The sequence below is a fragment of the Xiphophorus couchianus genome, chromosome 8 (genome assembly GCF_001444195.1).
Source record: "Xiphophorus couchianus chromosome 8, X_couchianus-1.0, whole genome shotgun sequence".
NCBI classification, from domain to species: domain Eukaryota; kingdom Metazoa; phylum Chordata; class Actinopteri; order Cyprinodontiformes; family Poeciliidae; genus Xiphophorus; species Xiphophorus couchianus.
Window position 1 is genome coordinate 10,129,831 of NC_040235.1, and position 20,477 is coordinate 10,150,307.

The 20,477-nt window shown below is 36.9% G+C and overlaps 1 protein-coding gene across 1 annotated transcript; it reads right to left on the reverse strand.

The window, feature by feature from the left end:
• Nucleotides 1–1,862: 1,862 nt before the first annotated feature.
• On the reverse strand, nucleotides 1,863–19,753 carry camkk2 (calcium/calmodulin-dependent protein kinase kinase 2). Its single transcript, XM_028025722.1, has 17 exons — nucleotides 19,446–19,753; nucleotides 14,987–15,265; nucleotides 14,550–14,891; nucleotides 13,264–13,311; nucleotides 12,364–12,417; nucleotides 10,599–10,650; nucleotides 10,346–10,479; nucleotides 9,946–9,982; nucleotides 9,743–9,764; nucleotides 9,546–9,634; nucleotides 8,719–8,918; nucleotides 8,523–8,576; nucleotides 8,339–8,412; nucleotides 8,143–8,230; nucleotides 5,705–5,836; nucleotides 5,432–5,535; nucleotides 1,863–4,024 (listed from the first exon to the last, which is right to left on the reverse strand). Exons 2-17 carry the CDS (start codon nucleotides 15,200–15,202, stop codon nucleotides 3,952–3,954), a joined length of 1,719 nt encoding a protein of 572 aa, XP_027881523.1. The 5' UTR covers nucleotides 15,203–15,265; nucleotides 19,446–19,753; the 3' UTR covers nucleotides 1,863–3,951.
• Between the last annotated feature and the right edge of the window lie 724 nt (nucleotides 19,754–20,477).

Consider the following 20,477-nt stretch of genomic DNA (forward strand, 5'->3'; position numbering starts at 1 on the left):
TAAATTTGTAATTGATTACGTTTCAAATACAATCCTAAACAGGTGGGTTTTTAGTATTGCTAACTTCTATTTACATCTGGATGTCATAATTTCTCACTTTCCACTAAATTCATTATTGCTCCCACACACTTATAAGTCAGTAATAGCTACAGTGGCAGATATGTGAATGTAAAAGGGTAGAAAATGACTGAGAATTACTTTTTTATACATCTTGCTAAAAGATGTTGGCCAGGCAACTGAGCACAACAGCACGCAAATCCTGAAGGTTTTTGAAATTATGGCTGGAAGTGGGTACATTCCTTTGTACAAGTTTAGATTTCCAAGGTGTTTGAAAAGAATTAAAATCCTAAAACTCTGTTCAGGAAGAGGAAATTTATATTTACTGAGAAACTAAATATGTTAATGTGCAGCAGAATAGCAGCTGGAAATGGAACCTTATGCATAAGGAGTTTATCACAGAGCAATCCAAGTGTTGCTTTGAATGTTTTGGTCTTTTAAAATCATCCAATAAATAATTAGCATTATAAAAAGTACCTTATGTTATTCCTTATAACATGCTTTAAAAGGTTAAAATCACACTGACTTTACTTTGAGCTGCCTTGTTTTATACAGCAAGAGGTCTGGAACGCGGCCAGTTTGGACTCTGTGACCTTGCCGTGAATGTTAGAGAGCTCTGCCTGGGATGAGAGATTGAAATCTCCTGCAATGAGGAGTTTGTGTCTGCCGAATGTTCCCAGGATCACATTTCTGGCATTTTGGCCACTTGATGCAAGCTCCCATTGACAAAGGAAGCAAATTATGTCACTTTAAAAATTAAGATAAGATCGCCTAAAAAACAGTTTTTACCCGATGGCAATCATGGCACTAAATTCAAAGGCATAAGAACTTCTGCTCTTGACACCACTTTGTTAAAAATGTAATTTAGTCGCGACACCTCCAGGCGCTGCAACCATCTTCTGATGTCTATTTATTTCTCATTTTGCACTATTTATTTCTTTATCTTTGTATATTATGTATATACACATAACCTGCATCTTAACTCGAGTCGAGCAAATCTCAATCTCGTTGTAATCTGTTGATGACAATGACAAATAAATCTTATCTTTAAAAATTAAACTTAAACATTTTAAACATGAAACTTTAATATGTGTCAGCTGTAAACAAAACTCCTAAAAATTAAACTATCAGCCAATTTTCAAAATAAACAGAGTTTTGAAGATATAATTTCACTTCTCATTTTTGTATGAAACAGACATCTAAATGTCAGTCTGCCATGTTCAGAAATATAGTAAACAGCGCACACTTGTGGCCAACTATAGGAACTGTGAGCCTACAGTGGAATTATTGAAGCAAAACATGACCAAGAATTTTACAGAAAGGCAGTGATTGTTTATGTAAATAATGAACACGGTACAGTTTGAGTTTTGTTAGGGATTTTTTGTGGTGGTTGACTTCTTATGGGACAAAAATAGTGTTTCAACATACTGGCATGTGTTTGCACTTTATATAACAATTTCAACAGCTCTTTAAAAATATTTTTACGCACAATAAGAAGAATTTTAGATTCAGTGAGTTCCGCTGTGTGGCTTGTGTTTTAGGTCATAGAAAATTTTAAAACTTGGAATTTGTGTTTATGTGTTGTGCTCTTAATTTTAAATGCATAACTTAAACTTTGACTGAAATCCTGTTTGGCATTACAAAAGGACACATACCACTCTGACCACATATTTCTCATGATAAGTTGAAATACACTCCTGATAGGCATCAATATTAAATGGGTGCATATATGGTGATGTATTTGAACTGCTTCCAGGATATGATAATGATACAGCAGTAACTGCAATGAACCACAAAAACAAGAATTGGGTGCACAAGTTTGAATTTATTGTGAATTTGTTTTCATTAAAACTGAATTAAAATTAAACATATACTCTCAGTGTATACATACAAATGCTCTTATTAGGTTAATCCTGCCCTAGGACATAGCACTATGACCATATGCTTTTTGTAGCCATAAAAAGAAGCTTATGGAGTAATTACAAATATTTGATCATTTTTTCCAGGCCGAAATTGGAGAGTTAATTTAAATTGCTTAATTTCCTTCCTTGAACCTTAATTATCCCTGTTACAAAATACACTTTCAAGCTAGACTGGAGAACCCATTTGGAAAAGATAAATTTGAGACCAAATTTATGACATTCATCTTCATCAAGAATCTTCCAAAACATATCACCCGAATTATAGCGTCTGAGCGTGCTCAACAAGGTGTACTGCTGCACCTTAAAGACATTTAATGTGCATAGTACGAGTCTTAAAAACCAACATACATTTCAGAGAAACATGCAGGTACGAGTACAAAAAAGTCCTTCCCTTTTCTTATACATTCAACACAGAAGTGCTGAACTAAAACGTGTGGAAGCATTAAATGTTAGCATCAACACTGTCAATAATCTATGTTAACTAGACACACATTCAGTCATTTTATCCACAACACTAAATGTTTGAAAACAAAATACAGAACAGATGAAAAGGTAAAAAAATGGGGGGGGGGGAAAATGAGGACATTTGTAATTGATTTCAGTAATTAAATTCTGCTTCTTTCCAGAGTGACTGATGTTTCTGACCAAACACGTCAAAAGATATGACATGCATAGATCTGTAAAACGTCTGAATATTGGCACTATGCTTCCTAACCTTATAGCAGCAGCCAGCTTTTATAGGTCAACAATAAGAACAAGAAATTGTTTGTCATTTACTTTGTAAACCTGTGCATTTATTTAAACGGTCTTTGTCTTTAAATAACATAAATCCAGTGAGACAAAACAAACACACAAAAAAAAACTAGAAGGTTTCCTTTTTGATTTGAGGTTCTGTTGTCATCAAGTAAATCCTAAAACAGAATGCTGCAGGAACGTGTAAAACCCTGCCTTTATAGCACAGTAAAATACTTTGATTGAAATATTTAAGGAAACAACAACTTTTCACCAACACATTCTGCTCTTCTCACATGCAGACTTTAATATTCAGCTTACTGCATCTCACTGAGCTTTAAAATTGAGTGTAAACACCTAAAACAAAAACTCCTCACTTAACATGTCTGAAAGTACAAGTTTTAGCATATATAAAGGTCCTTTTTTCCTCCTATGCCATCCAAATGCAGTGACGACAAATGTGAACGTTCACACAGCACTACATTAACCATTTTAAATCATTTAAAGCTTTCTATTAATTGCAGTACACGTCAAACTTAAAGTGTGGGAATTAAGATAAATATCTTGTAAAAATAATTACATGCATTCAATGAAGTAAACATGTTTTAGCGTCCCTTTTTCCTTATTTGGTAAACTGTACAGTCTTAAATATGTAACAAAACTGGGCACTGCCACTCTACCATACTCTGAACTTCGACAATCTTTGTCAGGAGGCATTCTCTGCCAAAGAGAAGGCCAGTTGTGATGGTGAACTCACATCCAAACATCCCCTTTTTTTCTCAGCACAGTACACCTGAAGATCTTATCAAGTAAAAACAAGTGGGGGACCTAGGGAATAGACTACATTAAAAACCTGAAACTGGACCATTGAAGCCTGAGACGAGGCATGCTGAGACTATAAATGCATGCAAGAGAGGAGGAGAAGAGTAAGTTGAGGGAAAGGAGGCAACATTTCAAGGTTTTATGGGGGTCAACCCCCTGGGAGGTTCACATACGACAGTCACAAATCCCCACCACCTCAAAGGTAAGCTGTACAAGAAGAGAAAAGATAACCATCGTCACAAAAATCATCACCAAAGTCCTTAAGATCATAAGTTCGTCCCTTCTTTTAAAATTCTTTGCATCCAACGTAAAAAGTTGAAGTCCATAAGCGTTGACGGTCAGTTTAAAAGAGTAAAGGGGTGTCGTGTTGTGCAGTTACAGGCAGGAAGATATCAGTGTGCATATAAAGCCGTTTCTATCAGGAAAGAGCCTCGTCTTCTCCTACATAGGGAAGGTCCATGCTGCTCACTCCGGCTGCACTCTCTTGTTTCCTGAGTGAAAACAACCGAGACTCAGCACCAATGGCAGCATTGCAACAAAACAATGTTGATCTCAAACAACAACAGGAACAATTTTGAAGCACTGCTCTACCAAAGTACAAAAATAAAAGCACAAACCTCATCGGTTAGTGGTTTCAAACTGTTTTCATCAAGCATTAGAGTATTTATTATATTTGTTCTGTGATACTTTAGAAATTAGATGATTACCTGCTTACAGGTGAGGATTTCAAACTGAGGGTTAAGTGTTTCAGTGTTTAAATGAACTCTTTGTTTTCTCCACAGGAAATGATTCTACCAAAATGATTCTGTGCTTAGCTTCTTCTCTTTGTTTGATGAAGTCATTGACAGAGCTATTTTTACCATTAGCACTGCGTCCTCTCCTTGTTTATCTTTCCAAAGAACAACTCTTAGCGGGTGACTCTGTTTAGCTGTGTCTCTTTCCAGGACAAAGACATTGATGGAGTTGTATTTGCAATTAACCATAAGCCCCATGGAAGTACTTCTGGCCTGATGCTGTATGTTTAGACTGTGTCTTCTGAGCACCAACTCTATGGAACAGCATTATGCAGAAATAAACAAGAATAAAACATTAGGAAAGGGTGCCACTGGATCCTAATTTGTACTTCATTTCCAACATCTATTGACTCAATCTATTCCAATGTTCATCTATATATAGTTATTCTCTCTGACTTTTATTTGTTTTTATAGAGATAGAAGGAAAGGAGCGTTATGTGCAAAGTCATATAGGATGTGGAATGTGAAAGTTTTTTTTGTCTCTTTTACTCAGATCATATCTACAATTCTATATTTATGTAATTTCCCATTACTATCCAAAAATAAAAAATCAAAGAATCAACATTAAGCACAATAAATGTCTAATCAATTAAAAGTTTTATCCTGCATTTTATTCAGAGTTCTTGTGGAGGATCGTAGTGCATGGAGACAGCAGCCATCATACCATGCCATCGTCTCAGTATCCCTGCTAACAGATGCCACCATCTTCATTTAATAATACTGTAAACAAGCATTTGACAAACCTAATCAGCTGATTGCTGATCTGATTAAAACCAGCGGTGCCGGAACACAGCATTTAAGCGCAGGATTTACTATCGCCACCTGATGATATTAAAAGACAGACCGCGCTTTTAAGAGCTGAGTTGGAAATGATGTTTCATGGATTTAGTGAAAAAGGTGGGCAGCTCTAGGCAGCACTCTGACCAAGAGCTGCCCTATCTGTGATAGGTCAAATAAAACAGCAAAATCACTCTTCATTATTAAAACATGAAACACACTGAGAAAGCACAATTATGGAACAAAGTTGTGGTGAAACTACGTTGCACAAGGACTCCCAACTGTTGTCATAGTATCATTAGGTCGGCCTGTAAACAATATACTCACGTAAATGTTTGCGCTGGAGCACACAAACCGCTGCGATCCTCCTTTCGGCTCAAGTCGAAGGGATTCCCAAAGGAGCGCTTCCTTAACATGGTTCTCACCAAAATCTGTCAAACGTCAAAAGTTTATGCAAAAGCTAAGATTAATGTTTACATTGATTTAAGAGTTTTTAATGTAAATGTACCCACTTTATATCTGGATCATTAAAATCCATTTTTTTAAATATAAGCTAACTGCGATGGCATTTCCTTAATGCTCATTAACAGAGAAACTCACCACTGTAGTCAGACTTGGAATGTGTTTAACAGAATTCTCCACTTCCTCCTCAGTGACCTCAATCAGCAAACAGCAGTTGTCATCCTCAGGAGGAAGAGGCTCGGCACCGTGCTTCGTCACCCACGGATGAGCCTGGACACAACAAACAGACTAATGTTAGACATAAGTTAATAGATTATACAAGAATAAAGAAATAAGTAAAGAATATGAACATGTATGCACATTTCTACAGGAAACTGTTTCCAGTATCAAACAAACCTCCACATTATGATGGCATTGATGATGTATGCACATTTCTACAGGAAACTGTTTCCAGTATCAAACAAACCTCCACATTATGATGGCATTGATCTTTCTACTGTTTGAAAGATCAAACAGTAGTCAAAGCAGAAATACATACATTTCTAACTGCACTTCTATATATGGAGTGATGATGTAATCTGGAACCTGAATGTTTCGGAGGAAACAAAAATTTGTTGTTTTGACATGGTTTGCAGTTTTTAGATGTCCCTTGCTGATGTCAGGAAATTTATATATTAAATCAATAACTGCTCTCAACAAACTTTCCAACATCATGGCTTCACCTACAATAATTAGAAGATAAATTCTTCTCCGTTTCCAAAAAGGTTCAACATCAAATTGTATATCAGAGGAACATTTTGACACCTCTACTGGAGTTACAGCTCTCTGATTAAAACATGAAGGGTCGAAAACTCAGACTTTCAGCTGTGTGTGACTGTTGCTGTGTTTTTAACAAAATGCAAGGCTCGCATTTATAAATTGTTATATAGGTTTTGCATACCTACAGATATGAAAGCGATTAGAACAGCTCTACTGAATTATTCAAAGAAATACTTTTGGCTATACAGTAAATCTTTCTACTTCGAATATGTGGTGACATAAAGTCAGAAGTTGAAAACTGAAACTTGCTCAAAAACAAACCCGTAGAGTTCGTTTATCTACTGAAATTAAAATCCCTTTCATTATAATAAGATATTTATTTCTCAAGATACATGTTGTTTCACATAAAAACAGTTTTATGTTTGCGAAAAATATCATTTTTGTTATATATTCATACCAAAATGAAGAAGGGTCTTTATATCCATTTACAATACAATGTTGACTTGGAGATAAGTAATTCTTGAGAAGTGGGACAAAATGGGTTTAGATTTTTCCAAAATTCTTTTAAATTATTCCTCAAGCTTATGCATACAAATATGACAAATAATGTTATGGAAATGTAAAGATGCTAAGGCGCAGGCTCCCAGTTGCAACATTTTTTTGAAAATTAAATTTTTAATGGACCTGACCCAGAACTTTGTCATCACCATCTGACAAAAATAAATATAAAATTATTTTTAATGACCCTATTAGTGATATTTTAACTCAGTTTTACAGACAAATGCTTCTCAAGAAACAAAATAAATATTATTTAAAATAAAAAAAAACAACAAAGTCCATCTGACAGAGTTGACAGTGCATGACGGAGCTGACACAGAACTGAAGGTGGTGACAAACCAGTGAGTAAAAAGAAATACTTGATACATGTGAAGTATGTAAAATACATTAAAATGAATTAGCTGCACATTTAAGTGAGATTTGTCAACACTATCACTGAAAGAGTCAGACTGTCAGTTAAAAACTGATGGAGTTGACATCTGACAGTTGACGAAATGCCAAACTACCTCAATTTATATGATGTTATTCTGCAGGAGGCCATATTGTAGCTCATCAGGTCCATGAACTCTTTTTAGTGCACCAAAATTAAGCATTTCACAAAATTTCATCAAAGTTTTGTAAATTGTAAATTGTTGACACATCATGGTTGTGTCGAACAACTTAGGAATAAAACGGAAGAAAAAACTAAAGAATAACATAAGATAGCCAGAGCTGCTTAGCCCTCTTAGCAAAGGAAGTGAAAGGAAAAGGTCATGGGGTCCTCAGAAGTTCTGATGCCCCCCAATAATGCCTGATTTTTTTACATTGTTTTTATGTCTGACGGTGTTGACAAAAACTTGGGACAAATTTCAATTGAGTTGGAAAATATATAAAAATTATTTTTTATTCAATTTATTGATACTTAAAAAAATATTTATTTGAATACTTATACTTAATTGTCATAATATATTATCTTAGTATTCCTTTAATTGTTTTAAACTATTATAATGTATTGAGTTCTGCTGCAGGACAAGGGATTTTAAAGACACCATCCACCTACTACAATGTTTAAATTAAAAAATATTCAGCAAACACCAGGAAAACGTACATTGTTGTGCTCACATGGCCCAGCTTAGTTTAGTCAGACATTTGGAAAAAGAAAAAAAAAAAATCACATTTTGTGCTTTATCTATAGGACCTGTTTTGTCCCTCTTCTCAAGAATCACTGAGATAACTAAAGTAGCCTGTTCTCAGGTTAGGAAACTATAGAAAGTGTTCACCTTTATCTGTGCCACTGGTATTCTGGCCTCCGGATTCTTGTCCAACATTTTCAACAGCAAATCTTTGAGGCCATCCGATATGTTTGCACTGTTGGCACAAGAAAACAAGTAATGCAAAGCTTCAGAACAAACAGCAGCAAGTGAGTGGAAAACCAACATGTTTTTTGAGATACATAAAGGACCCATTACAACATACCATTCTGGTATCACCACAGGTTGGGTTTTGATTTTTTGATGTAGACTAAGAATGCGCTCATCCATAAAAGGACACTGTGGAGACAATTAATATGCATAGTTTTTTGTTTTAATGGTACACCACCATTTGGAACAACTTTTAAAGAGACAAGCAGCCTCTATTTGTTTGATGTAGACACACTCACCACTCCAAAGACGAAGCAGTAAAGCGTTACTCCCATAGCCCAGACATCCAATGCCTTTAAAAAGAAAAATAAGAAATACCCTAAAGCCATGTCAACTAATAAACAGAAAGAATTAATCTGAACCACCACCAGTATTGTATTGCATTACTGACAACTGTCTCCAGGTGGCACTAGTTAGCCACAAACACTGCCTCACCTTCCCAGAGAAATTTTTTCTGGTCTCAGAAAGTGTTTCAGGAGCAAGGAAAGCAGGTGTTCCCACTGTGCTGGTGAGCAGGGCATCGGCACCTTCAAACTGGTTACTAACTCCAAAGTCTGCAATCTTGATGTGTCCATCTTCTCCCACCAGCAAGTTAGAGGGTTTGATGTCTCTATGAATGATTCTCTGATAATGCACTGTCAAAACCATGAGGTGATAAGACAAGTCAAATTGTGAGAATATAAGTCTGGAAATGCTAAAGAATCCCTAGGTAAACATCATTGTTAAAAAAAATAACAGCCATAATGTATGCTTATCACATAAAGAAAGAATATGGAGGTGGTTGAATTTCAACGAAGCAACACATATTGAGAAAAGCATTTTTTTTCTTTAGATGTGATTGTTATACGTTTTTTTGAGTCTGAGACTTAAAGCCCTCCCTTCCCTTTCATCCCAGTAATAGTCTCCTAGACAACCCTTGTGTAAAAGCTTTTCTCTTGAGCTGAAATGCATTTGCAGCCAGGAAAATTATGTGAAATGATCCTTGTGGGTGGCTGGAGTCAAGAACAGCTCAAATGGAGAACTTTGTGAAGCCAGGGTAGCATCGTGAAAACAAATCTTAATGATACAGTGAGAGCATTTTAATGTCTAACCAAGACAAGAATGATTATTCACAACATCTTTTATTTCATCTAAAAATAAAAGCCATATCAGTATAGCAGGTATAATCTATCACAGGTTCATTTTGAAACAAAGTGATTCATATTGATTAAATAATAGTTTCCATTAGATGGAAAATGAATGTAGAGGCCCGGGGGACTCACAGTACTCAATTCCTCTCAGCAGATCCCTGAAGTAAAAGCGGGCCTTTTCCTCACTGAAGGGTTTATCAGTTGGCACCTCCATCACAGCCCTGAACACACACACACACACACACATACACCCCCACTATTAGCAATCAGAAGTAATGAGATCGAGATTTCAGTCATATAATCATTGCCATAATAGAACTGTATCTTACCCTTGCTTCACCAGCTCAAACACTGTGACAAATAACAAGGAAAAAAAATTCATTTGTCAGAAAACATGGTCTAAAATGCAGAATTTTTTACAAGCTTTATCAAAATACCAAAAAGTAATATTTCCATATGCTTTATTAGAATAAAAACCAGCTGTGTTATGTCTGTTTGCAGTCTGGACAGTGACAGTTTGGCCAGAACATACCCATGTACAGATGGTCCTCTCTGGGGTCATCCAAGACCTGCCATCACAGCATGAGGGAACAAGAAATGAATGTCAATCCAAACACACACTTAAAACACACAAAACCTCATCTTTTTATTCATATGCACTGGAAGTAGGGGATCGATTTGTGGCCTTTCCCAGACTTATGCATGTCAAATGATTTTATTTGTTTTATTTTTGAATTTCTTTAGATTGGGTTATTTTCAAAACAGGTGTTTGGATTGCTTTTATACCTCAATAAATTAACTCATCATTCAAGAATTACTTTTTGTATTTACCCATATTACCTTTCTCTGATATTAACATTCGTTTGATGATCTGTAAGATTTAATTTTGACAATAAAAACAGCACTGTAAAAGTAAACTGCAGTTTACATACCTCTACTAGTTTAACTACATTAGGATGGTCGAGTTTTTTTAGAATGGCTATCTCTTGATAAACTCGTTCCAGTGGCCCTTTATGCTGAGCTGGACCTTCGGGGACTGCTCTGGTTCCACGAGGAGGTGGTCTCCCTGATGGAGGAGAATAGAAAAAATGGATGAGCAGTAAGAGGTTAGACGAAAGACAAAAAAACTGAAGTGACCTTTATCAGTTATCTATTGCAGCATTAAAGACCCTGCTTCTGACTTACGTGGAAACCCTGCCTGCCTCAGGAGCCTCTTCTTGGATAAAAGCTTCATCGCCTACACAACAGAGGGAAACAGGTTTAGATTTAGTGGAGGATAAGAAGGGCAGGAGGCAGGAGAGCCCAGTGGGCAGCGATCCAGGAAAAAGATGAACAAAGGGGCAGATGGGAAAAAAATGGAGCTGGATACCACACAATCAGATGCTGCTATTCTGACAGCGCATCCACTCATACACCTACTGTACAGATGACAGTGGCAGCATCTACAGTAAAAAAACAAAAACCATCTCTTACCTTGAAAATCCTTTGTCTGATGCTTCTGAGTAACTAAAAGAATCACTTTTACAGACTCAAAAGGGATTCTTAGAATGCACAGCGTGCCTAAAGATTTCTATATAAAGAGCATTGGAATCATAGTCACGATTTTTCTCATCAGGGGCAGAGCATCCTAGACGGAAACCCGATAGAGGCTGCAAAAGAACTGAGACTGGTGCAGAGATTAAACTTCTAGCAGGACTGTGATGAAATCTGGGGCTAAATAATATTTGGAAAACATGCAGTTGCAATATTTTCGTTCAATGCTGCAACGATTGCTGCAATTAACAAAAACTTTACTTAATCTACTCATTTTTTGTGCCACTTAAGACCAAAATCTGTACCAATTGGAGTGATCAAGTAGAAGGAGAGCTCATCCAGGTGTGAATTAGCAGATCCAAATTCGATTAACCAGCAGGGATTGTTAAAATTCAAGCAGATCCAGTGCTGCAATGACTCAGAGTCCATACCTAAATCTGTGGCAAGACTTGAAAAATCAATATTCTCAGACACTATTCATCTGATGAAGAGAACAAAGCTGGTAGAGACACAACCGACCTGCAGCTGTAACTGCAGTGAAAGATGGTTACATAAAGTATTGACTAAGGAGGGCTTCATACATACACACCACACTTTCCAGATAAAATAACATGCATCCTTTAGTTTGCACTTCACAATTATAGAAAACAGGAATGGAACAGGATGTCTGCAGGTTTCAGTCAAATTTAAGACTTTTAAAGACGAATGCACCCAGCCCCAGCAGAAGTGAGCCAGTGGCATAAACAAACGTTGTCCAGTCAATCGCCAATAAACTGGCTCCTACCTATGATAGATGAAAAAAAGCCAGCTAGTTAGAAAGGGCATATTAGCCCTCATCCTCCTCGAGTCACAATCTAAAGATGTCTACAAGAGGCTCAAACTTTTGCTAGACAGAACAGTCCCATGAAAACAAAAAAAAACTGCATATACAAGATTAAATAGTACTGCCATAAGAAAACATAAGACTTCTGATAAAAATATTTAATGCCAAATAAAAAAAAGTTAATATAAATTTAAGATTTTTTAAGGCCTTTATTTTAATAACATGAATGTAAGACCAAGACTTCTGTTGTTATATCACATGAAACCCCCATATAAAATATTTACAGACTGTTAAAGTCTGAAAAAGCTCAAAGTGGATGAATACTACTGGACTGGACTTATTCAGACCCAACTAATCCAATCCACTGAGCTATTACAACAATGATATAATCACCAATTGTGACATGTGTGCTTTGTCACTTGGGAGACAGTGGTAAAAAAATCCCCATGACATTTTCAGTCGCTGTCATGGAGTCATTGTTATGAAGAGTAAATGACATTCTGAACTTTCTCACACATGTAGCTTATTCATGAAAATAACAGGCGTATTATTATTGTACAATTAGGATGTGGGAGTGGGGTTCACAATACTCACATAGTATGTGTTGTCATCTTCATTGTAAGCAAGCTTGACAACGCCATAAGATCCCTGTGGAAGAGAAAACAAAAAAAAAAGAAACGCTTCATACAAAATAAACAACATTAATATGTAGAAAACCCCACAAGAACAAACACACAAGCATCAACACACGAGCTGAAGTGAGTGGGCTCACACTGAAAGAGTACCAGCTGCTTCAAAGTGAGAACAGAGAAATTCAAATCCTCTTTCCATCGCTCTTTCATTTTTGATTTCAGGCTAATTAAGGAAACTGGATCTGGTTTGTGCCATCACACCGCACCCTCCCCCCTCAACACAGGAAACTCTGTGTAGAAAGTGGGCCCAATTAGAGCCCTGTGCAGACAAATTCATATACAACAAAACAAACACAGAGAGAGGGCAGACTCAGTTCCTGCTGGGGGAGCAGACTGTAGCATGGAGAGGAAGCAAATCGCTCATCCCACAGTCCAAAGTGACAATTCCACAACAGAGGACTCTCTCCAATGATCCTAAATGGCTTCAATCTACAGACATCACATCTATTTATTAAAATTCATAGATACTATCAACCTGCTCAACAATACTAACAATCTAAACCATTTATTTATACACACATCGACTCCCTCGCACCAACCCCTATCCACTAAGCCTTTCACAATCCTTAGAGAGCACTATTTATACCAGCCTCTCATCCATCTTCCAACTCTCTCATGGCTGGGTGGTTTACACGGAGTTTGGAAAATGAGGACAGCCGGGAGAGAGCATATCAGAAACTGTTACTGCACGTCCTCGGTGATGTGCGTTTACTTGACAGACATGCAGTAGGCAGAGAGGAGAAGGGAAATGGAAGAGTCAGTGAAAGAGAGCAATCAGTGAGTGAGTGGTCTCGGATGGTACCTTTCCAATCTCATCCTTCAGTTTGTACTGGTTGAGCTGAACGCAGTCCTGGAGGAGGGAGGGAAGAAGGGAAAGAAAGGAAGAAAAAGGAATATTTGTGATTCTCTTCAGAAAGCAAAAAGCAAACATATTCAATCACTTTTTTTTCCCTTTATATCAAGAAAACTTTGGTCGTTCGGGCAAAATGCCCCACTCACATTTAGGAATTTTATTATAAAAAGACGTATATGGATATATGCGTTTCTTTTCAATAAACACAAAAACAACAAACATTAATCAGAGTACTAAAATATATATTTTAAAGTTCATTTGAAGGATTTTTAATGTAAATAATAGTCATGTAAATCCTTCACAAATATGACTTTTGATACGACAAAATCTGATCCTACTATATCAAGAGCTATATATATATATATATATATATATATATATATATATATATATATATATTGCTCTTGATATAGTAGAACAGAACGAAACACTACCCACATCAAGTTCTACCACAGCTATCAGCTACTTTTACTGAGTCTATAAAATCTTACCTGTGCTTCCACAGCTTGATCTTAACCAGTGCTGCTGCTTTTAACAAGAAATGTACATGTAATTCTAAATACTTATAGTTAATTTTAATATTGTGGTACACTGGCAGATGTTAAAGAGGAGCACCTCAGAGAGTTACTCTGCGTCAGCATTAGTGTGCCCATTCATGTGTAATGCTTTACTAAAGCCTCAGGAGAGTACAGTAAGTCAGGGTGCAGAGAAAACAGATACTGTATTCATATTTACTATTGTGGTGCTTATCACCTCAAATTTACTAATTTTCAATAAATTCTTCATCACCTGATCAGTGAGGAACTATTAAGCAAATAGGATGAGGGTATCCATCTGCATAAGTATTACCTTAATTAATCTGCTGGAAATATTTTTGCATTACAGTTCAAAAACAATCTGAGGCTGGATCCATCAATTATCCATCCAAGTGATCATCCATCCGTCCGTCCATCCTTTGGTTAATCAGTCCATTTGACCATCCATACTCTGTTTTTACAGGTTTTATTTTTAATGCCGGCCTGCCGAGTTTCCTCTAGCAAATCCATAGTGAACCTATATTTAGATTTGGGACTGGGAACTCTGGTATCTAATTTTGATCAAAGTTTATAAACCTTGTAGTATAATCTCAGTACAATTGTAATTTAGCTGAATTTTGAATAAATAAGTCAATGATAATCTACTAATGGAGATAGTTTGAAAAATTAACTGATATCAGTCTGAAGGGGGTATCTTACCTGGAGATCTATGATGGAAACACTGTGGGACTCCACAGTGGGTCGACGGGGCAGGCGTGGAGAGGAGTGGGGTGATGTGATGGGAGAGTAAGGTAACGACGGGTAAATATAGCGCCCGTTAAGTCCAGGGGAACTGCAGGGTGAGGTGGCAGTGTGTGAGCGTTCTTGCAGGGAAAGTTTCCGGTCAGATAAACTCAATCTGCCCCGCTGCTCTTGGCTTTCAGGCAGCAGAACCTCGGGCCAACCAACTGTATGGGACAGCAGGTCGCAGGATGGAGTCCGGAAAGGAGCTCCTGCTGAGGAAGCTGGCTCCGGTGTCTCAGAGCTGTCCATTTCTTCCACCTAACATGACATGTTGGTTTTTATTTATCATTTTAAAAAAAGAATGTATAAGCTTATTCTTTTTGAAAGACATAAATCAGTATGTTCCAGCTCACCTCTTCCTCTCCAGGTGGTTGACTTGGTTCATACTCTGTGACCACAATGAGGGACTCCATGGGGTCTGGGGACGGTGTCTCAGAGTGCGCGTTTAAAGGCGGGGAGGGACAGCTGCACAGCAGATCAGGGAGAGGTTGCTGCACTGACGGTGCATGACTGCCGCAGGACGCCGGAGACTCAGCAGAGGGCCAAGGAGTTACATGACAAGGAAACATGTTTTTTTTGTCGTCACAAAACTAGACAACTCCTCCATCAGACTGCATCCTCTAGAACTGTACCTAAGAAAAAAAATGCACAAAATAAAAGGATGTTACTCTTGTTGTTATAAGATTTATACAGATTCCTACTTCCCTAAGATATGCATTCTGTTTTTGATTTTTGTGATCAATGGGCATCTTAAATATTTTATATCAAACAATCAGAGTAAACAAACACAAAAACCTATCCAAACCAACCCTGTCCTGCTTTACTGAGAAACAGTCATTTACATTAAAAAAATTTAAAAAACAATCTAAACTCTCTGACTGACATGGCAGAAATAGAACTTTTTGGAAAGCTTGCTAAATCTGGTGTAAAATTATTCCAATATTTCAGAAAGAACATCATAGCAACAATCATTGTGATGGCCTGAGGCTGTTCATTCATACTTAAAAACCCTCCAGTGAAGCTGAATTAAAACAATTCTGTGAAAAAGAGAGGACTAAGCATCTCTTGATGGCTCTTGTTGCTGCCAAAAGCACCAAACTACTGATTATCTAATGTAGATTTGACTAATCTTTCTCCTTCATTAAATGAAATCATTGTAAAAATTGGATTTTGTATTTGTTTTCTGGTTCACAATCATAAATGACAGAAAAATGACAAATTATAGTGATCTGGCTTTTGCTTTGAAGGTAAGTTCAATGCAGCATGATTCAAAGCTGATATTACGATATTATACTGTAGATTTCTTGAAGTTGAAACTGTAGCATATTTATTATACTGAGCACGTCATGTTTATCATTTACCCGTCTCCTGTTATAAAAACGTTTCAGAGTTTTCACTAAAATTCCTAGAATTGCCTAGAAGCTGTATCTACAACCTCTACTCTAAAAGGCACTTTTATGCCATATCATTAAGAATTAAGTGTCGACACTCAGAAAAATAACTTGTGCTTGACTGACTTCCTGTCTGTTGCTTTTTGATTTTAGATTGGGGTTTTTTTTCCACACAAGCTGACAACACACTTTTTTCTAATCTTGGAGCTTCCGCCATCAGTCACATTATCTGGTATACAAAATGTTAATCTTCAACTGTGTTTATTCTATTTAGTGTACTATATTTTAAGGGAAGTATAAAATCTCCAAAACGCACTGCCAGTGGAGTAGGATTTTTTTGTGTGTATGAAATTATGTTTCTGCAATAAAATCCTGATTTATTAAAATAATGGAGCCATTCTGAGTTAAAAGCAAAAGAAATTTTGGCAGACTTAAAATGGTCCATTTTTTTTCTGCTAACATGAACAGAGTTGACAGTTAAATTTTCAATCTTGCATCTTGCGTTATTTGCAAACTGGAAAAAGTTATAAAGAATGAAAGAATAGTTTTCAACCATTTCCAGACTCCTGACTGACTCAACATTTTTGCTTCTAGTTTGATACCTAATGGCATGTTGATTTTTGTTAGGTTAGGTATACAAAAACAAATAAATATTCCTTCCGAGACGTAGGTCTGCACATTCTGTCACAAATTGTTATTGCAATATCATTGTGACCAATAGGCACATAGTGAAGAGGTGCCTAGACCAGTGACTCAGTCCTGCTCTGTAGAAGCCACTGACCTTTAATTAGATGTTTCTCTGTCAAGTCCTATAGTAATTATAAAATTCAACCCATATTATCATTTCTTGCATGTTTTTCTAATATCATGGAGTGAAAAGTAAGAGTTTCCCCATCTGAAGCATGATTCCTTTGGTTTCAGTCTCTTATGTACTTTTCCTTTTTTGAAGTGTGGCCAACCAGACGGATCAACTGGAAAGTGGACGACAAACTCCGTAGTAAGAGGTACGAAATGAATTGGATGGCAGTATAGTTTACATATGCAAATACATATCTCTAGTAGGGACATGATATTGCATATACAGAGCTGAAGTATCACAAACCAGATGCTTTTCACCTACAACATAACCTAAGTAGACATTTTGTTTTCATTTGAACCCTCAATAGAGTCTTGACTTTCTCCCCACACGCCTTATAATGAACTAATTAATTCATCTGAACACTTTTAGATGCACCAATTTCAGCTCTGGTAAGCAGATACAAAGTGGTGCATCTGAAGGAGCAACACTGGCGTACGCTTTTGATGTCAGTTATACAACATGATTAATTATTATCTGTACAGCATTTAATGAGGACCGTGTTTTTTTTTTCTTGTTTGCATAATTTAAGACCACAATTTCTATCTCCAAGTCCACTCATGCTTTTCATACGCTCATTATCCGAGGAATGAGGAGAAGAGAAAAGCGGAGGAGGAAGAAAAATCTACATAATTTTTGTTGGATTGTTTTTAAGAGGATTGTGGTCATGGAAGCACGATAAACTGATGTAGCAGAGGACAAATAAAGCTATGAGGTAAACATAACAGTGTGTGAGCTAGCCGAGAGTTAAATGAGGATGATATGTGGGAGAGACGCCCACTTAAGGTGCCATCAGGCTAAGATTAGATTCAAGTCCTGTAAAACACCAGCAGATGCTGTAAAGCTCCAGATGCTGTACTTAGCCTCTTAGACCCAAAGTCACATGAGTTGACCTGGACAATCTGGGCATGAGGGGAGAGGAAAGCAGGACTTATCATAGAACGTGGGGCGGAAAGGTAAAAGAGGGGGTCCGAGGTATGTAGTGCAGTAATTATGACATAGATGTGGTCCTGCAGACATACTAGTTCAACACACAGCCATCTGGAGCAGTGGAGCATCCCAAGCTTCATTATGTGATACACAGGGCAACAGAGTCAGCGGTGTGTGGAATCATGCAGGAGATAAGCTGCAGTAAATGCAAGAAAGGATCTAATAGATTAACTTAAGTGCAGTGTTATCACACGGCTGAGAACAGAGCCAGTCATATCCCATAACCTGCTACAAGAGCACCAAGTTTTTAATGAAAAACAACGGCATCTCACCCTAATTTGATGTCAAATATTTAATATTTTTAATTATGGCAATATAAATGTGCTGATTTCCAAACTATTCAGAAGTGAGTTGTTAGATTAAAGCCGATTGTGAACAGTTTAAATGCCACACAATATGGGTGAGAGGTCACTTATAAGAAAGATTGTACTTTTTATATGAATCCATGTCTTTTTATCTGTAACATCCTGTGTAAAACTGGGAACATACTATTGATAGCAGCTCATTAATATGTTTTAGTATTCAGCCATAAGTCAGTAAATATTCAATTTTTAGATTTAGAAATCATTAAATTTAACATGTGAAATATATTTACATTTAACCTTAATGATGTATATTTGACCAATTATTTCCAAATATTTTCTGTCATATCTCACTTGGGTTAGCTCAATTGTGGAAAATTTTGAAATACGTTGACCTATATAAGAATCTGTCACACAATAACAATACATCTAGTGGAATATGGAATCATGTTGCTTTTATTCTGCTTATAAGAAAAGAAATAAAGGTAAATGAAATTCATTCTTCCAGAAAGTACGACTAAAGTGTAATGGTTTTCTATCCAGCTGACTGACAATGCAGGATAAAGGCTGTGGAAAGAAGGCGTGAAATATGCTTCAAACAACGGCAAAGAAATTATAATCCCTGCCTCATTTTCCTGCTTCTGCTTTCCATTGTTGAGTGATGGCAAAGACCGGTTACTGGCATCAAGTTGCTGTTTTAAACCAAAAGTGTTCGACACTAGTCTGCCTCTAAAATAAACCTAAATGGAAATATAGCTTGATGATAACATTTGGGATAGAATGTTATGCAACTTTAGATTCTCATTGCAACTATTGTTACATAATATAGCAGGCAGAAATATTTCAGTTTAGACTGTTGACAGGCTGAAAACGTGCAATTTCACCTGCAAACATAAACAAATGACATGCCAATTATGAGCCGCGTTCAATGAAATGTCTCGCGTTTCTGGTGACATATAAGCGAACTTGCATTACTAATGCAACTTGTTAAATTAATTCCAAAGCTCAATGTGCCAAAGGGCGTCTTTGCTGCCAAAATTGAAGCGAATGTTACGGTTGTTTACGGTACCAGCGAGCCAACTCCTCTCTAAAGCTCAAAGTCAAGCGGCTCGGCTAACGTTAGCAGCTGCTTCAGATGTCAACATACAGATGTGGCTGTAACGGGCGTCAATGATGATAGTAACGATTCCAGCGCTTAAAAAGAAGCTTCCACTCGATAGCAAAGCCATTGAATCAATCAAAAACATACAATCTGGTGTTATTTGGGTCTTACCTCTCTGTGCAACTTGGGGGCGTAGAATCAGAAGTGTGAGGTTCCTTCTTCCAGCTGAGGTGTTACAGTAGCTGCTGCCAGCTAGCTAGCTTTGAGAGAGACGGGAAATGTAGCAGACTGACAGCCGATGTTGTGATGGAGCGGTCGACAGCGCAAGTCCAGAGCTTCACACGAAGGGGATACTGACAACATGCATTTATTTACATAACGTTGAGAAATGCACTCAGAGAAATGAGATTCAGAAGCAGTGTATGCTGCCCCTCATTGTTTTCATTTGTCTCACGACTTTAGAAAAATACTTCATGGTTCTTAATTTCTGATCTACAAAGCACGGAGAACACCGCCTCCTGTTGATGAGCTGGAGAATTGCACTCGTTGGCAACGACGAGTTGCCAACGAGTGCAACCTACATTTAAATGCACTCTGAATACACACTTTTTTCAATTTCACTCTGTCAAAGCCACAAGAACTTTTATGTTTCAACAGATTAAATCATTTTGGCTACCTTAATGTTTTGGAGCAATCTTGCTCAAATTAAAGTAGTCTTTAATTGATGCTCGTCTGTATTAACATTTTTTAAGGATTCTTCATATCAGGACTTTTTATGAACGTAATGTTATGAACTTCAGTTTTCTTTGAATTTTACATCATTAATCAACACAAAATAGCAAATATAATTTTGCAGTGGAAGGAAAATAATTTGGTTATATATATATAAATAAAAGGGGAAGAATACAAACTCAGATTATAATCTGAGTTTGTATTCTTTCCCTTTTACTGTTGTAACCTTAAATGAGATGCAGTACATTCTTTGGAGGCAACATAAGCAAGCATAGTTCATACCGGTGTAATCTTATTTTCATTAAAATAGTATTTTTGTGAAGCCACAGTAGTATTTCAGATCAGCTAAGAAGATTTAGCCAATCTGATGACTGTACCTGAGTCGTTGATTTTGTCCACAATTTGACAGCTAAAAGTCTCAGTTTGCTGTTGTGTTTACATGGTAATTTTAGCTTTTCAAATGTTTAATAT

Bases quoted from the DNA above. Each gene is read 5' to 3' on its own strand.
- camkk2 (XM_028025722.1), bottom strand. From the start codon at position 15,202: ATGTTTCCTTGTCATGTAACTCCTTGGCCCTCTGCTGAGTCTCCGGCG. The intron at 9,983-10,345 runs GTATGTAAACTG...CTGTGATGGCAG, and splicing joins ATGTAGTTAAACTAGTAGAG to GTCTTGGATGACCCCAGAGA. The intron at 5,536-5,704 runs GTGAGTTTCTCT...GACGTTTGACAG, and splicing joins TTCCAAGTCTGACTACAGTG to ATTTTGGTGAGAACCATGTT.